This window comes from Mastigoproctus giganteus, chromosome 1, assembly GCF_048544385.1.
Source record: "Mastigoproctus giganteus isolate SK-2022 chromosome 1, ASM4854438v1, whole genome shotgun sequence".
NCBI lineage: Eukaryota > Metazoa > Arthropoda > Arachnida > Uropygi > Thelyphonidae > Mastigoproctus > Mastigoproctus giganteus.
In genome coordinates, this window is record NC_143575.1 from 105,693,434 (window position 1) to 105,711,687 (window position 18,254).

General features: G+C 37.4%; 1 protein-coding gene across 4 annotated transcripts in view; it reads right to left on the minus strand.

Annotated features, from left to right (window-relative positions):
• Positions 1-448: 448 nt before the first annotated feature.
• The window catches only part of ebi (transducin beta like ebi), a 307,663-nt gene continuing 289,857 nt past the window's right edge, over positions 449-18,254 (minus strand). For all 4 annotated transcript variants that reach the window (XM_090381672.1, XM_090381699.1, XM_090381689.1 and 1 more), the window contains 2 exons: positions 4,050-4,151; positions 449-689 (listed from right to left, as the gene is read on the minus strand). In XM_090381672.1, the coding sequence (XP_090237798.1) occupies positions 660-689; positions 4,050-4,151 (132 nt within the window). In that variant the 3' untranslated portion in view covers positions 449-659. The remainder of the gene's footprint in view (positions 690-4,049; positions 4,152-18,254) is intronic.

The window sequence follows — 18,254 nt, forward strand, 5'->3', positions numbered from 1 at the left end:
TGAAATATTAATCTCAAATCCAGGAGAAGGCCATTTAATTGTTTGAAAATTTTTATTTTTTTCAGATGAGCCACTATAAAAGGTGTTTTACCATTTAGAAATGGAGAGGTTTTTAATTTATTTTATTTTTCATTGCTGTTTTACTATAATTCTTTCTTCTTCATGCTCAATCCCTCAGCTCCAATATTAATGCAGCATTTTACTGCTGATAAGGTAAGGTCCGTATAGAATAAAAGAACAGCTTGACTAATTTTTCTGATTAAATTATTTGTTTTTTCGAACTTGAAGCACTAGCTCCGATATTCACAATAAACATTGAGAGACAAATTGAAATGTAAAATGAATAATTTCAATGTATGATGATGTACAAATAAAACAGTTCTATCAAAGATTATAAAAACTGTAATTATTTAATCAACACACAATAGCTATATTACATCTACTCTATTGTTGTTACCATCCCAGATGAGAAACAGTCGTCAGTATAAAGAATTCCATTTGAAATGAAGTAACGTACGGCAACAAATTATGCCTCATTTGTCTTTCACTGTCTGTATCACTTGAACCTAAAATCTCACAAGTCCATGGAATTACCAAATATGTTCAAGTATAAGAGGGTGGACTGAAGATGATGTTTACAGCTGATAAATGTTTAATATTCACAATTTTCGAAGATCCAATACAAACACCTGCAAAAAATTACATTACATTATTATTAGCAGAGATGGTCTTAAAATAATTAACACAATTATACACTATCTGTAAAATACAAGACATATCAGGTCAATATCAAATAGGAGAATAATATACCTCGATGATCTGAATTTAGCCTAGATCATGATATTTATGTAGCAATGTATCATGATATTTGTGTAGCAATAATGGCTCCAAATCCACAGTTATAACATGGAGCCTGCATTCCTACATATGTAATGCCAAACTAAACCACAAAACAGTTAAAATCTGAGGATAGAAGCAGCCATGGTAGATACTGCAGTTTTCTACATTCACTAGCAAATACACTGGGCATGATGGATGGTGACAGTTACCATCCCAAAAACCATCTCCATCAGAATACAAATGCAGAGAAGGCATATTTTTAGATATGCCGGGGTGGGACCACTTCCATTACACAAACATTTCCACAGCACCATTCCATCTCTTTGACTGTTGTTTTTTCCAGTGGTCTGCACAACATGATACAAGCAGGCTCCCTTACACTGTGAGATTATCATCTATTCTATACACTGTCATTGACAGAAAAATGGTGTGAACCCAGAAAAACTAGTCTCCTTTGTAAATTAGAAAGGGGTTTTTGTGCCATCAGTGCTGTGGGCTAACAGCATTCAACTGAAAATGGTTCTTGTCTGATCATAAGGACCATTTCCAATTGGACCCTATTTATTCAGAACTGATGGAACCAAAGATCTTTTAATTTATAAAGGAGACTAGTGATTTACAGATAGGTTAAATTTTCTTGTATGTGATTCAAATACCATACAATTCCATGCTGATTCCAACTCACATCACTGCCACCCATTTAGAAAGGTCCAGGTTTGAATAGCAAGGTATATTCAAGGTATATATAAAAAGCCCTGTTACTTCGTTAGTTGTTATCATAGCAATTTTGAAATACATTATATTTTGAATAATCCTTTATAAAATCAACGAGGATATAACTGTGTATTGCATTTCTTGTAACAATTAATTAGAAATTTAGCATTATGAAAACCAGATCTGGCAGATTTATTTCTTGCATTGATTCGGACCAATCTACTAGGACATACACTTACTTGGAAATCGGCATAGACAAAACTAAAACCAAAAAGACAGATTCTCACATCTTTATATACTACTGTCAGGAGTGCAGATAATAAATTTGATGAATTAAAGGTCCTGGATAAACTAACAAATGCAGCCATAACAGAAATATCGTAAATACAATATGACGGGGTATCAAAAAAGTTTGTACCTTACCTAGAAATAATAGCCCTAGAAAGGTGAAACGTCACAGGAATTTAATTGTTTTCTATATATTCTCCATGTATAGTAACACATTTCTCCAATCTATGGATCTGCTGTTTAATGCCTTGATCATAGAAGTCCACACTTTTTGCCTGAAACCATGATTCCACTTCATTGATGGCTTCCTGACACGAATCAAAGGGCATCCACGCAATGGTTTTTTCATTTCTCGAAACAAGAGGCCTGATGGTGCTCGGTCAGGAGAATAGGGTGGTTGCTGCAGTAGTTCAAAGTGGCACTGGACAACAAAGTTGGTGGTGGCAACGGCTGTGTGACCCAGTGCATTGTCTGACAGAAGACCTTTTCACCTTCAAAACATCGCATAATTTTTTTAGAAACGTTTCTGTAGTATTCTCTATGTGGAACCGTATTCTCGGTGAGTGTGGAACCATGAGGTAGGCAATCTGTCAGGTTAACCCCTTTTTTGTCCCAAAACACAGACATCACCTTCTTCACAGGTGGAGTGGTCTTTACTTTTTTTGGGAGGTAGGGAAGAGGTGTGCTTCCACTGCTTTGACATGTCTTTAGTCTCTGGATCATACTGGTACACCCAGCATTCGTCATTTGTCACCAACCAATCAAAAAAGTTTTCAACATCTGCATTACACAAATCCAACAGTTGGCGAGACCATTGCATTTGACATTGCTTCTGCAAAGGCATCAGCAAACTTGGAACCCATCACGCAGAGACCTTAGACATGTGCAGATGGTCATTTAAAATACTGTGGGCAGACCTATAACTAATTCCCACTGCATTTGCGATGAAATGAATTGTCACTCAGCACCAGCTGCTCAACCTTTGGAACCATCTCACTGTCTGTGGATGTTGATGGCGTTCCTTCTCTTGGCTCGTCAAAGACACTTGTACGACCAAATTGGAATTCCCATTTTCACTTTTTTACAGTGTCACAGGATGGACAATTCTGCTCATATACAGCTTTCATTTCTTCATCAATTTCCTGAGCTTTCATGCCCTGCAAATTCAGGAATTTGATCACTGCTCAATACTCCACTTTGTCAACCATAGCATCTTTCCTCAGATTCTGGGCTCCACCTCTGGTGTACAATCACCTACGGGAATGAAATTTCACATTTCAGTTATTGAATATGTAGACAACTTATGTTAAAAACAGCATCTTCCTACTGACTTTTATCTAGGTCAGGGTACAAACTTTTATGTACAGAAAGGAGAGACAGGACAGAAATGGAAGTATGTTATGCTTTTAATTTCCAGGTATATAGATTTAACAAAAGCATATAAGTAAATCCAATAGACAATTATACCGAGTACATCTGGTGTGAAAAAGCACTGGGAAAACAAAAACAAGAGTATGAATATTTAGCGACTACATGATTGTGATTAGTGTAACAAACATCTTACAGAAAAATAGAATGTCATATTTACAAAAATATCTACTGTCAAAGGAAAGAGCTTTTGGTTTTTTTGGGGGGGGAGATGTATTAGAATGATCTTAGGCATCTACTATGTTCCTTTAAGTGGAACACATGGATGAGTTCAACATAATGAATTCTATAAAATATAAATTTAAGTATATGTTGAAAAGTGACAGCACAAATAATCTAACAAAGATAAACATAAATATCTTAAAACTAAAATTTCAACTGACAACATAAATAAGAGCACTCATATATTTGAACATGAAGTCCTAAAAGGGCTGGCCATAAGTCTCACCAGAATCAAGAAGAAACTCAAATCTGGAAAGGGAAAGCAACCATGATGTTCATTAATGGAGAGGAAAAGGGCCCACAACCAAACAAGTGTTCAGAGGTTTATGAAGTCTCAGTTACAAATCTTTTATGGTTGGTTCCTAAATTCTGCTCGTTCCTAAAATTTTTATCATTTTATAATCACTGGATCTTTAAACATAAAATTAAAAACTGGTGTCTAATAATAATTCAACAAAATCAGCAATAATGCTTTGTGCATTCATAATAGATTTATTTCTGGCTCAATTCACTTGCTCTCAAATAATGCTAACAGCAAGATTTCAGTATATACTTACACTTCCATCTGATGCACTTGCACCAACTTTATCTCCTCTGCAATTCCAACAAACTTCAAAGATTCCTCCAGTTCCTTTATAGCTTTGTATTAAAGATCCACTCTATAACACAGGTTAAGTTTGTTCAATACAGCATTAAACATGTATGTAAAGTTTAAAGTTATTATGTATAACATAGGTATTCATATAAAATAATCATGTCAAGTGAAATAAAGTTTTTTTTTCTTATTTTTATAAAGGGGGGGGGGGGGAATCAAACTGAAACACTGTACCAAAAGAAACAATATGTATGTTTCTGGAAAAATAAAAAAATAATTATTATGTTGTACATAAAGTGATTAGAATCTTAAATGACCTAACATGAAGAATTATGATGAAAATTCTCACTGTTAGAAACACTGACTGTGTAATTGTTCTCGATTCCTTCACAATAAAAGAGAAACCTTTAACATGTTATACTACTTCCATTTCCCAAAATATAAATTTTTGATTCAGTCATCAATTGTGGATATTGGAAACGTGGAACCACTCAGAGCAGATGCAGAATCTGAATATGGTGAATACAATGTATATAAAAAAGACAGACAGGAGGAGAGGAGAGAATGGAGTTATACTCTTGTTTAAGAAGCACACAGAATCTAAGGCAGCATACCCAGCTGACATGGATAGCCAGTGTAATGATGGGTCAATCTGGTGTGACATAAGAAATAGGAAAACATGAATCATCACAGCAGGAGAATGTTTAAGCCAAATGATTGTGCTCAATATATAATAAGCAACTATACAGACATATAAAAGTGGCCAGTAAATCAGAATGTCTTGTAATGGTGGATTTGAATATTTTCTACATCGAATTATTTCTGTAAGTAGCTTATAGACCTAGTAACGATCGGTAGTTTATTCCGAATTGAGATAGCGAGATTTGAAAGTTAATTAATACTTAAGTGTCCGTAGATATAAAGTTCGTAAGTTCCCGCCTTTGTGATACGATAGTTATATACCATACTAGATAGCGTTAGTTGAACTTCGTTAGCAGTTAAATTGTACTTTTAAATAAATACATATAACGACTTAGATTACAAACGTAACATAATTAATTATAATTAATTAATAGAATCATGACTCAGACCAGAGCAGCAAAGCAAAAGGCTCAAGCAAATGGAAGTGCTGTGGCTCAGAGCAGAACTGAGGGGGGCAGTTGTCCTCTGACTCACAGCCTTATAAAATGCACTGTTTGCTTGATGTTTGCAGAGCAATCGGGTACGGGACATGATACTGCCATGGGGGATGTCTTTGTGTGTGCACGATGCAAGGAGTGTATCGATATCAGGCAACAACTCAGCATTCTTGTGGGCCTATATGAGACCTTGAAGTACAGGGTGGATGCCCTCGAAGAAACTAAATTGAGGGCCCATCAAGCTCGCAGCTGCCCACATCAACGCCAGAGCTTGCGCTTGGGCATCACGTGACACAGAGGCAACCCCCAAGGCAGAATGCGCTGGTCCCGAGGGAACTAGTAGTTGTTGGTGACTCTATTGTCAGGGAAACGGGGAACATGCTTTGTAAAAAGGATAGGTGGAACAGGACCAGGGTATGTCTGCCAGAGGCAAAGGTTGATGACGTTGTAGAGCGAATATCATCTTTTAAGGGCACAAAAGGTGATATATATAGTTGTACACGTTGGCACTAATGATATTAAGCGTAGGAGACCGGCAGAATTACTTAACAAGTACAGGTCACTGTTGAACAAAAGCCGAGAATTAGGCTTGAATTTGAAAGTGTCTGCAATTCTACCCAGAAACGATAGGAGGGATTATATGATGAGAGCCTTGTCGATCAATTCGGCCCTGGAAAGATTGTGCAAGGCTCAAGGGGAAGAATTTTTTTCAGCCTGGACTGTACTTGTTAACAGGAGAGATTGCTTCTACAGGGATGGGATACACTTAAATAGAAAGGGTGCAAGAATATTTGCTGATGCTATCGAGGCAGTGTTAGGTGGGTCGGAAAACTGCTAGCTTGGGGGAGACAAAGACTATTAGATTAACAGTAGCCACTGGCAGAGATTTTTGCACTGCTTCTATTGGAATGAGCAGAAGCCTGAAAAACAAGATGCAGGATATTTCAAAGACTGCTGGAAGTCATTGCGGTACAAGTAAACACATAGGTTGTGTTAGGGTAGCTAAGAAAAAGAACAGGTGCATGTATACTTGCGTGTACACCAATGCTAGGAGTTTAGTAAATAAATTTGATGAATTTGAGGTATTGCTCAAAACATCAAAGGCAGATATTGTTGGGATATCAGAGACATGGTGTCACACACATATAAGGGATGCAGACCTGGAATTTGGGGAGTACAACGTCTACAGAAAGGATAGGAAGGGGGAAGGGGTTATGCTATTAGTTAAGAAACACATAAAAACCAAGGAAGTGAAGCCAGTCGACATCGCTGGACAGTGCAGTGTTGAGTCAGTTTGGTGTGACATAAGCATTGGGAGATCAAAATTGAGAGCAGGAGTGTGCTATAGGCCTAATGACTCTGATGAGTATAATAAGAAACTGTACAGGGAAATAGAGTGGGCCAGTAAATCAGAGAGTCTTATAATGGGAGATTTTAATTTCCCAGATATTGACTGAAATTTGGGGGCTGCTCACTCACACACTAGCAGGGCTTTTGTGGATTTATTGGATGATTGTTTTCTACATCAGCCTGTTCGGGAGGCAACTAGAGGGAGGAATACTCTTGATTTGATTATTAGCAGTGATTCTTCATGCATTAAGAATCTGCAGATAAATGAACCACTAGGTGGCAGTGATCACAGTGTGCTGAAGTGGGATTTACTCAAAGAGGTAACTACCATTAGGGGTAAAGGGAAGGGTTATTGCTTCCGTAAAGGCGACTACGATGGACTGAGACAGTATTTAAATTCTATACAGTGGGACCAACTGATGATGTTACCAACAGCAAATTCAAAATGGGAAGCATTCAAAGAACTTATCTTGGAAGCTACTAGGCTTTACATACCAACTAAGAAATATTGTTCAAGGTTTAGGCCAAAATGGATGTCAGATGAACTAATGAGGCATATGGCAGAGAAAAAAAATGCATGGGATACTTACAAATTAACACATGACACAGAAGCCTATGATAGATACAAGTTGATATGCAACCAAGTTACAAAGGAGGTTAGGCAGGCGAAGGCAGATTACGAGAAATCCTTGGCAAGGGATGCAAAGAAAAACAGCAAAGAGTTCTTTACTTATGTAAACTCTAGAAGGAAGGGGATGAATCAGATTGGTCCACTTGATATTGATGGGTCAGCTGTTGATGATCCTGCTCAGGTAGCTAACAAACTAAATGAATATTTTGCATCGACATTCACACATGAGGAGTTATTCATGCGAGGGGAATGCCAGAGGTGTATTCAACTCTAGCAGTAAGCTACAGAATCTTGAAATAACTGGAAGTAAAGTGGAGGAGAAATTGTTGAAGATAAACACAAGAAAGGCACCCGGGGTGGATGGGATCTATCCAGTTATATTAAAGGAGGCAGCAAAGGAAGTAAGCAAACCCTTAACCATAATTATGAGTGGTTCCTTGGACTCAGGAGAGGTACCCATAGACTGGAAATGTGCAAATGTGACCCCAATTCACAAAGGAGGATCAAAGGCTGACACAAGTAATTATAGACCTGTGAGGTTAACTTCTGTTCCAGGAAAATTAATGGAGGCACTGGTTAAAGAAGCACTGCAGGATCATTTAGACAAGACTTCAGTTATAGCTCGGACACAGCATGGTTTTGTTAAGGGGAAGTCGTGCCTGACCAATCTGATTGGATACTATGATGCAGTCACAAAAGAACTGGATGCAGGGAATAGCTTTGATAAAGGCTTTTGATACTGTTGGATACTATGATGCAGTCACAAAAGAACTGGATGCAGGAATAGCTTTGATAAAGGCTTTTGATACTGTTGCACATGGAAGACTGCTACACAAATTGGAGCAGTGTGACATTGGAGGCAAATTGCTGCTATGGATAAAGGGGTGGTTGAGGGGGAGAAGACAGAGAGTGGTAATCAATGGACACTGCTCATCATGGACTAATGTTATTAGTGGAGTCCCTCAGGGCTCAGTGTTGGGTCCATTATTGTTTTCTGTATTTATAAATGATATTGATGACGGTATATCAAGCTTAATGTCCAAGTTTGCAGACGATACAAAGGTTGGCAGGGTTGTCAAGGACACTGCTGACACTATGCTGCTGCAACAGGATCTGGAAAGGTTGAGCAGATGGGCTGAGAGGTGGTAAATGAAGTTTAACATTGACAAATGTAAAGTACTACACATGGGAAAGAGCAACCCCAGAGCAACGTATCAACTCTGTGGTACTACACTGACAGTGGTAGAGAATGAAAGGGACTTGGGGGTGGTTGTGCAGGCAGATATGAAGTTCTCTGAGCAGTGCAGACGGGCTGCAAGAGTAGCTCATGGAGTATTGTCAATGATATACAGGAATTTTTCCAGCAGGGATAAGGAGGTGATTATTCCCTTATATAAGGCAATGGTCAGGCCACACCTAGAGTACTGTATACAGGTCTGGAGGTCTCATTTCAAGAAGGATGTAGAGCTGCTGGAACGAGTACAGAGAAGGGCAACAAGATTAGTGAATGGAACAAAGGAGTGCTCTTAAGAAGAAAGGCTTAAGTTTTGCAAATTATAGTGTCTGGAGACTAGGCACCAGCGAGGTGATCTGATAGAGGTGTATAAAGCCTTGAATGGTTTGAACATGCTCAATGCTGATGGGATTCTTCCTCTAGCTCAGAATAATCACCTGAGAGGGCATAAATTCAAATTGAGGAAAGACAGATATAGGATAGACGTGCGGAAATTTGCCTTTAGCCAGCGGGTGGTTGGTTGGTGGAACAGACTTCCATCCCTTGTCGTGGAGGTTGATAGCCTAAATAAGTTTAAGGCTCAGCTGGACAGGTATTTTGAACGAACAGAGGGGTGAAGTGGAAGTGGGTTTTTTTTTTTGGCTGATGCTGCATAAGATTGCTTTCTTGCATCAAATGCCTCTACTAATGCTAATGCTCTACTAAGATCAGTAATAGGACACAGCATGGGTTTGTTAAAAGGAGGTCTTGTCTGACCAATTTGATTGGATACTATTATGTGGTCACAAAGGAAATGAATGCCAAATAATAGTTCTGATATCATATACCTGGATTTCAGGAAAGCTTTTGATAGATTGTACATGATTGTACTGTTGCATATGAAAGACTGCTGTACAAATTGGAGAGGTATGGCATTAAGGGTAGATTGCTACAATGGATAAAAGGATGGTTGAGTGGGAGATGACAGAGAGTGGTAATAAATGGACACTGCTCTTCATGGACAAATCTTATTAGTAGAGTTCCTCAGGGTTCCGTGTTGGGCCCATTGTTGTTTTGTATATTTATCAATGATATTTATGAAGGTATATCACGTTTAACGTCCAAGTTTGCAGATGATACAAAGGTTAGCAGGGTTGTTAACGACAGTAAAGACAGTGTGCTACTCCAACTGGATCTAGATACGTTGGGCCAATGGGCTGAGAAGTGGCAACTAAAGTTTAACATTGACAAATGCAAAGTACTGCATATGGGTAGCAAAACCCAAGAGAAACGTACCAACTGTGTGGTACTACACTCAGGGAAGCGGAAAGTGAAAAATACCTGTGGTTAAAAATCGCTGAGCAGTGCAGACGGACTACCAGGGCAGGTTATGGAGTCTTGTCAATGATATATAGGAATTTTGCTAGCAGGGACAGGGAGGTGATTATCTCATTATACAATGCAATGGTCAGGCCACACATACAGTACTGTGTACAGGTCTGGAGGTCTCATTTTAGGAAGGATGTAGAGTTGCTAGAACGAGTACAAAGAAGGGCAACAAGACTGGCGAGGGAAACAAAGGGGTGCTCTTACCAAAGGAGACATAAGTTCTGCAAATTGCAGTGCCTGGAGAGTAGGCACCTGCGAGGTGATCTGATTAAGGTGTATAAGGCACTGAGAATAGGTTAAGCAAGATGAATGCTGATGGGATTCTTCCTCTTGCTCAGATTAAGAACCTGAGGGGGCACAGTTTCAAATTGAGGAAAGATAGTTGTAGAATAGATGTGTGGAAATTTGCCTTTAGCCAGCGGGTAGTTGATTGGTGGAACAGGCTTCCATCTTTTGTTAAGATAGCTAATAGCCTAAATAAATGTAAGGCTGAGCTGGAGAGGCATTTGGAACGAATGGAGGGGTGAAATGGGAGGGGTTTTTTTTTTGGCTGATGCTGCATAAGCTTGCTTTCTTACATTGAATGCTTCTGCTAATGCTATTTTCTAATGTTCACTTGAGTTTAATGATGTGACTAAATGTTTCATTTGTATACTTTCACAATTTCTATATATTCATAATGATTGTCAACAGTGGCGTATCCAGGTATCATCGTTAGGTGGGGCATGGCAACTAGGTCCAGGTATCATAGTAAGGTGGGGCATGGCAACATGGCTTTTGAGTTTTTCTTTAGACTGTCTCCTCTACTGCATTCTTTTTTTTTATTTCAAATTTTTGGTTAAAGAAGGGTGATATGACCTATCTGCCCACCCCTGAATATGCTCCTGATTGTCAAAACCTAATACAGTAAAAACCTAACTGTCCCAAATTCTGGAAAACAGCATGTAGTACTATATGCAAACAAGAAATTCTGAAAAGAAGCAGAGTACTATATATTATTTTAAAAATAAAGTATACACTGTATTTTGTAAACCAATGAAACATCTTGCCAAAAAATTGTCAAGAAATATACAAGGGGTTCCCGAAAAGTAAGGTAACACATTTTTTCTCTCGATGATGTGTAATAATACGAAGTTGAAATTAAACACCAAGAAATAAGTGAACATGCTCTACTTCTCCACAAAGTCTCCAGTTTTATTGATGCACTTGTGCCAACAATGGATCAGTTTATCGATACCAGTACTGAAGAAGTCCATGCCCATACATAGTAACCAACATCGCACCACCTGATGAACTTCCTCATCCGTGGTGAAATGCTTTCCTGAAAGGTGTTTTTTCAGAGGGCCAAACAAATGGAAGTCTGAAGACGCTAAGTCTGGGCTGTAAGGGGGATGTGACAGAGTTTTCCAACGATTACAGCTCAACCACTCATGAGTGGTGTGGTGTGGAGTTGCATGTTGTGCAACAAAATCACGCCGCTTGTCAGGAGTCCTGGTTGCTTGTGTCGAACATTGGCTTTCAGTTTTTCCAAAGTTGCACAGTAATGCTGTGCATTGATTGTTCCTCCCTTTGGCAAGAAATCCACCAAAAGAATGCCTTGGTGATCCCAGAACACTGTGGCCATGACTTTTTGGACACTGGGAACAGTTTTGAATTTTTTGCACACAGTAGACTGTGGAAGTTTCCAGGTAATGGAGTCTTGTTTACTCTCCAGGGTAAAGTGATGAACCCATGTTTTGTCCGCTGTGACTATGCGAGCAAGAAAATCCTCTCCTTCGTTGCTTTATTGCAACAGGTTCTCCAGACACATCCCCATGCATTTTCCTTTGTCCTCCTCTGACAATTGTCGGGGCACCCAGCGACAGCACACCTTTCGAAGGCCAAGGACATCATGAACAGTCACGATGTCCTTGGCATTGTGACTGTTAAACTTACATTCATTATTTGTGCAATTTTATGCAGTTTCATGTGCTTGTTTTCAAGAACAATTCCCTTAATACGAGAAATGTTGCCTTCTGTCTTGCTCAACGAAGCCCTGCCTGCCAGATGTCGATATTCAATGTCAACACAGCCTGCTTTAAATTAATTGCACCAAAAACACACCTGCTTCTTTGTCATCACCTTTTTGCCATACACAGCAACCAGTTCACACTGAATGTCACTTAGTGTAGACCCTTTTGCTTGCAAAAAGCGAATAACTTCACAAACACCTGTTTTGGACCACACTCACATGGTAGCCGCCATTTTGCAACTGGAACTTGCTGTGAGGCGACAGTACCGCAACACTGCACTGACGGTCTTTTTGAATGTTATTAACGGGTCTATCTGTCCACCACATTTCATCTCATTCCCTTTCACCATTATTAAGAAAAAAAGTGTTACCTCACTTTTCGGAAACCCCTCGTATATGAACTGACTCCAACTAATACCAAACGGTACTGAATTTTTGAAAGTAGTATTATAATAGAAAGAGGAAAAGTACTAGATGCTTCAGCTTTGCAGATGTTTGCATGGCTGAAGGAACTAGTACTATACAACTAGTACAATAGCAAAACCTGACAGCTTATTATAGGCATTTAAAAAAAAAAAATTTTTTTTTCCATTTTGGTTTATTCACAAAAAATATATTTAGTAGAAAAAATACCACTTTTTTATAAAGTGTTTTTTTTTTAAACTGCCTAACTTTCTTTTCATTTTTCCATGAATATACTCTAGCAGGAATGCAATTAAATCAATTTTGTTTTCATGCTAACATTAATTCAAAGTAAAATGAATAAATTAAGTTAATGCAGTTAATTTGAAACAAGAAACATTCTTTTGGTCATGAAAACACAAACGAGTACTGGCAAAATGCCAGTACTCATTTGTGTATTTTTGCCAGTACCCATTTTTGGTACTGGCAAAATGCCAGTACCAAAAATGCCAGTAACCAGCAAAAAAGGCCTTTTTATGACGAGTGAGTGAGTAAATAAAATTACAGAAAATACCATTTTCAAATTTGAGGATAAAACATGAATGAATTTATTGTTTTAAACATTTTGTACTAAGGAAGAACTTTTATTGTACACATTTTCGATGAGGCTACTGGACTAGATGTTTTTTCAGGAGTCACTAAGTGGAACTTTATTTATTGATTTAAAATTCTTTTCTTGTAACTTCTGATTAATTTGGTGCAGCTGATCTTTACTTGGCCCTTGGAATTGCTTAAAACCACAGTTTACTTTTGCTGTCATAGTGCTGTATTGATAAGAATGTTCAAATGTTGACACCGCTGTTTTAGTATTTACACTGGAGATACTTGGAGGCTTCTATGTAGCTTTCTAGCAGTATATTCAGTACAGGAAGAGGCATACAAACTTCATCGCAATACCTGCATGTTTTAATAACTTAACTTCATCTCATAGTATGTAAAGTAAGACAAAACTTTTTGTAGGTAAACAAGTAGCTCATAGACTCAAATCTCACAGGTTGGCATAAATTTTTTTATTTTAACTAATAAACTTGTGTGTTATTTTGAATTTAATTCTTTAATTTTAACTTGTGGAAAATTGGTAGCTTGAAAGTTTGAATCATTTAGGTTGATGTCAGTCAGACAAATATATTGTGAATTATAACTACTCAGACCTTAACAACTGTAATGATACCATGTAATGCATATAACAAACTTTATAGGAGATATGAAATATATATATATATATATATATATATATAAAATTATTTTTAAAGTTATGTGTAGAATGTAGTAGGTATAAATCTATAATATAACTAATGCTAATAATGAAAATACCGTGTTTCTGACATGTTCTGTATGTCAAAAAACACGTGTACGAAGACACGTGGTAAAAACTAAAATAATTTAGAATATAAATTTTGAATAAATAAATAAAATACAAGTTAAGCAAAAATATTATGCCAAAAGTATAACATGCAGAACATGGATGACCTTACAGAAGTAAGTGGCCCACCAAAAAGGTGAAGACAAAGGAAGGTACTGTCCGAATGACAAGAACTTACCGCTACTGGACGGGTTGACAGAAAAGACAGTGCCGGAGGCTAACCCGTGTATATATGCGAAGAAACGCTAGCGGCTCCTAGCGTTAGACGAATTTTGGTGTCTGTATATTATGTAATTTACGTAAGCGGTGGAGCTACGCTAGGTTAAAGTTAAGTACATGATGCTCAAACCTTTTTTGACATACAGAACATGTCAGAAACAGAAGTAAGAGTATTGCTGTTCTTTTTCATAATTTGGGTGGATGACCACTGAAGAAGACACAGAAATTATGAAAGATACTGCAATGCTATTTCTACCTTGGTCGTTCTTTTCAAAAATCTGCTATTTCTACCTTGGTCGTTCTTTTCAAAATTTACATTTTTTCAAAATTCGCACTTTGTTTATAATGTTACATTTTTCTTTTCCGTTCTTCCCCCCTTTAATCAACATATATCGCTCCCAGGATACACGGTATTTTCATTATTAGCATTAGTTATATTATAGATTTATACCTACTACATTCTACACATAACTTTAAAAATAATTTTATATATACATTATGGTTGTAGGGTACCTTTGCTCTTGCAGTGTCCCTGATCCATAATTCATATTATCGATAATTCATTTTATCGCTATTCAAATTCAAATCCATTTTCTCTACTTAATTTTAATTTTATTATTCATAATTATTATTTATATATATATATATATACTATCATTGAATTATATTAAATAAAGTTAAATTATAATGAAATAAATAAATAAATAATTAAGCATTCATTAGAGGCAGCGACATGCAATTCCTCCATATGAAGCTGAAATACATTCAATATGTTAAATTAAATAAAATAAAACATAAGCCAGTAGTATGGCAAAAACTGTAGAGCGAAAATTAACATAAAATTAACTCAAATAAACAATCGAACGAAAAGAAAGAATAGATATAAATAGTAGCCCATAAACCCTTGTATAATTTTGAACTTTAAATCCAATTAAAACTATACAAAATTTAGACTAATGCCAATTATTTATTAATTTAGCGGTACCCCCCCAGAGGTACCAGTTCCGAAAGACGTGAAATATCACCAAAAGAGGGTTAAAGGAACTACCAGACGATAACAAAATCAAAATAAATTAAAATAAAATAGACTGACCATCATGCCCCATATCGACAGAGGACCACGAGGCCAATAATGGTCATGGAATCGCTGCATTTCAATCGCTATACAAATCGTCGCCAAGGTGAAAAGATCGAAGTACCAATTCACCCTCCCTCCTCCGATCGATCCACCAATGCAGAGGATTTGTACGGCGGTGGTCCTTATGCAGCGAAAAATAAAATATAGAACAGACAGCACTCTAGAGCAGAGCCACACCACTGACATACTGTAAGCTGAATCAGCTTATATAGAAGAAAAAAGGAAAATAGATGGCGGCACAGGCGTTGCAAAATTAGCATATCAACCCATTACTGTTGAATTATATATATATAATTATATTTAAATAATGTTGGAAAAGAAGTATTACTTAATAAAAATAAAAAGGAGGGTACAGCACACATCAAAGGCAGCAAAAAGAACATTCCTCTACATGATTCTTGAAACAGTCATATAAATTAGAATAAGGTTTAAAATAATGCCAGCAGTCCGGCAAGACAAGAGCGAAAAAACAAAATTAAACCTAAATTCAAATCTAACAGGGAGGGAAGAGAAAGGTAACAAGAATAAAAATATATCAACGGAAACTCTAAATTAATTTAGAAAATCTAATTATACGAATATTAATTCATTGAAATTTAAAGCCAATTAAATAGAAATTTAGCGGTGCCCCCTCTGATGGGCCAGGTCCAAATTTATGGGAAATATCACCAGAGATTTAGACCATTCACAATAAAACAAAACAAAACAAAAATATAAAAAATAGACTGACCATTAAGCCCCATCTTAACAGAGGACCACAAGGCCAATAATGGTCAGGGAATCGCTGCATTTCGAACGCTAAACAAATCGCCGCAAAGGCGAAACGATTGCAAGATCGGTCCACCACACCGATCCCCAGATCGAACCGCCAATGCAGGGAATTGAACAGCGGTGGTCCTGATGCAGAGAAAATCAAAAATAGAACAGACAAGAGCACTCCAGTACAAAGCCACACTACTGACAAAAGTAAACTTAACCCGTTTATATAAACAAATAATAAACTATAGATGGCAGTACAGGCGCAGCGTTAGCAATTCGCCCAATACTATCATGTGACAATTATATTTAAATAATGTTGGAAAAGAAGTATTACTTAATAAAAATAAAAAGGAGGGTAGAGCTTGTTTATATAAACGGGTTAAGTTTACTTTTGTCAGTAGTGCTCTTGTCTGTTCTATTTTTGATTTTTGCTGCATCAGGACCACCGCTGTTCAATTCCCTGCATTGGCAGTTCGATCTGGGGATCGGTGCGGTGGACTGATCTTGCGATTATTTCGCCTTTGCGGTGATTTGTTTAGCGTTCGAAATGCGATTCCCTGACCATTATTGGCCTTGTGGTCCTCTGTTGAGATGGGGCATAATTGTCAGTCTATTTTTTCTATTTTTGTTTTGTTTTGTTTTGTTTTGTTTTATTGTGAATGGTCTAAATCTCTGTTTGGTGATATTTCACATAAATTTGGACCTGGTGCCCATCAGAGGGGGCACCGCTAAATTTCTATTTAATTGGCTTTAAATTTTCATGAATTATTATTCGTATAATTAGATTTTCTAAATTAATTTAGAGTTTCCGTTGCAATATATTTTTATTCTTGTTACCTTTCTCTTCCCTCCCTGTTAGATTTGAATTTAGGTTTAATTTTGTTTTTTCGCTCTTGTCTTGCTGTACTGCTGGCATTATTTTATTATTTTAAACCTTATTCTAATTTATATGACTATATATATATATATATATATATATATACATTATAAGCTTGATATTTCCATATATACTGAATATTTAATAACATAAACTTCATAGCATAACCAGTGTATAGTGTTATTATGCATTAGTTATAAATTTAGTGTAGTATGTTTAATTGTACTGAATTTGAATGGAAATCATGCCTCAGACCAGAACAGCAAAGCAAAGAGCTCAAGGTAGTGGGAGCGCCATGGCTCAGGGGAGAACTAAGGGTGGAGGGGGGGGGGTTGTCCTATGAATCACAGCCTTAAGAAATATACTGCTTGTTTGATGTTGCAGAACTATCTGGAATATGACATGATATTGCTAAGGGGGGGATGTCTTTGTGTGTGCTCGATGATGTAAAGAGTGTGAGGATGTTAGGTACCAATTCAGCGTTACGGGCCTTTATGAGAGTTTGAAGAACAGGGTGGATGCCTTTGAAGGATTTAAATTGGGGTCAATCAAGCTCTCAGCTGCCCAAATCAATGCCAGAACGTGCACATGATCATCAGGCAACACAGCAGCAATCCCAAGGCAGAATGCACTGGACCCACAGGAGCTAGTTATTGTCAGCGACTATTGTCAGGGAAATATACAATGCAAAAAGGCTAGGTGGAATAGACCAGGGTATGTCTGCCAGGGACAAAAGTTGATGATGTTGTAGAGCAGACATCATGTTTTAAGGGCACAAAGGTTGATACTATTGTACACATTGGTACTAATGACATTAAGTGCTCAGACACGTTAGGAGGGAGTATACGATGAGAGCCTTGTCAATAAATTCAGTCCTTGAGAGATTGTGCAAGGCTCAGGTGTTAAAATTTTTCTCAGTGTGGTCTGTGGTTGATTACAGGAGAGACTGCTTCTAAAGGGATGGGATACACTTAAACAGAAAGGGTGCAAGAATATTTGCAAGTGTTAGGTAGGTCAGAAAACTGCTAGTTTGGGGGGGGGATGCACAGACTAAGAGATTCAAAATAGCTGCAGGCAGAGGTGGAAGTGATTCTTCCATTGCTTCTAATGGAAAGGGCAGCAGCCTGGAAAGCAAAATGCTGGGAATTTCAAGGACTGCTGGGAGTCATCATGGATAATGTAAACACATGGGCTGTGTCAGGATAACTAAGAGTAAGAAGTGCTAGTCAAGACATCAAATGCGGACATCAATCATTTTCAAGCATATACTTTATAATCCAACCCCTTCCATTGATGGTAGCACTACCCCCACAGAGCACTATGCCCATTTAAATTCTCTAGTAATATAATTTGTTTGTTTGATTTGGATTTTATTGCGCATTAGCATCTAAGGCTATAATGCGCCAAGACCAGGTAATATATAAAAATTTATTCTCTCAGTGACCTAAGTAGTTAGGCCACCATGTCCAGATATATAATAAAAAGTATATCAATAAAAGAAATAACAATAACGTATAAATTTTAAATACGAGTAAAAACCTTTTTTGATTTAAAAAAGCTAAAAACAGCAGACACATTGTCATTGTCGCATAAAATCTGACTGAGTGTATACGGCT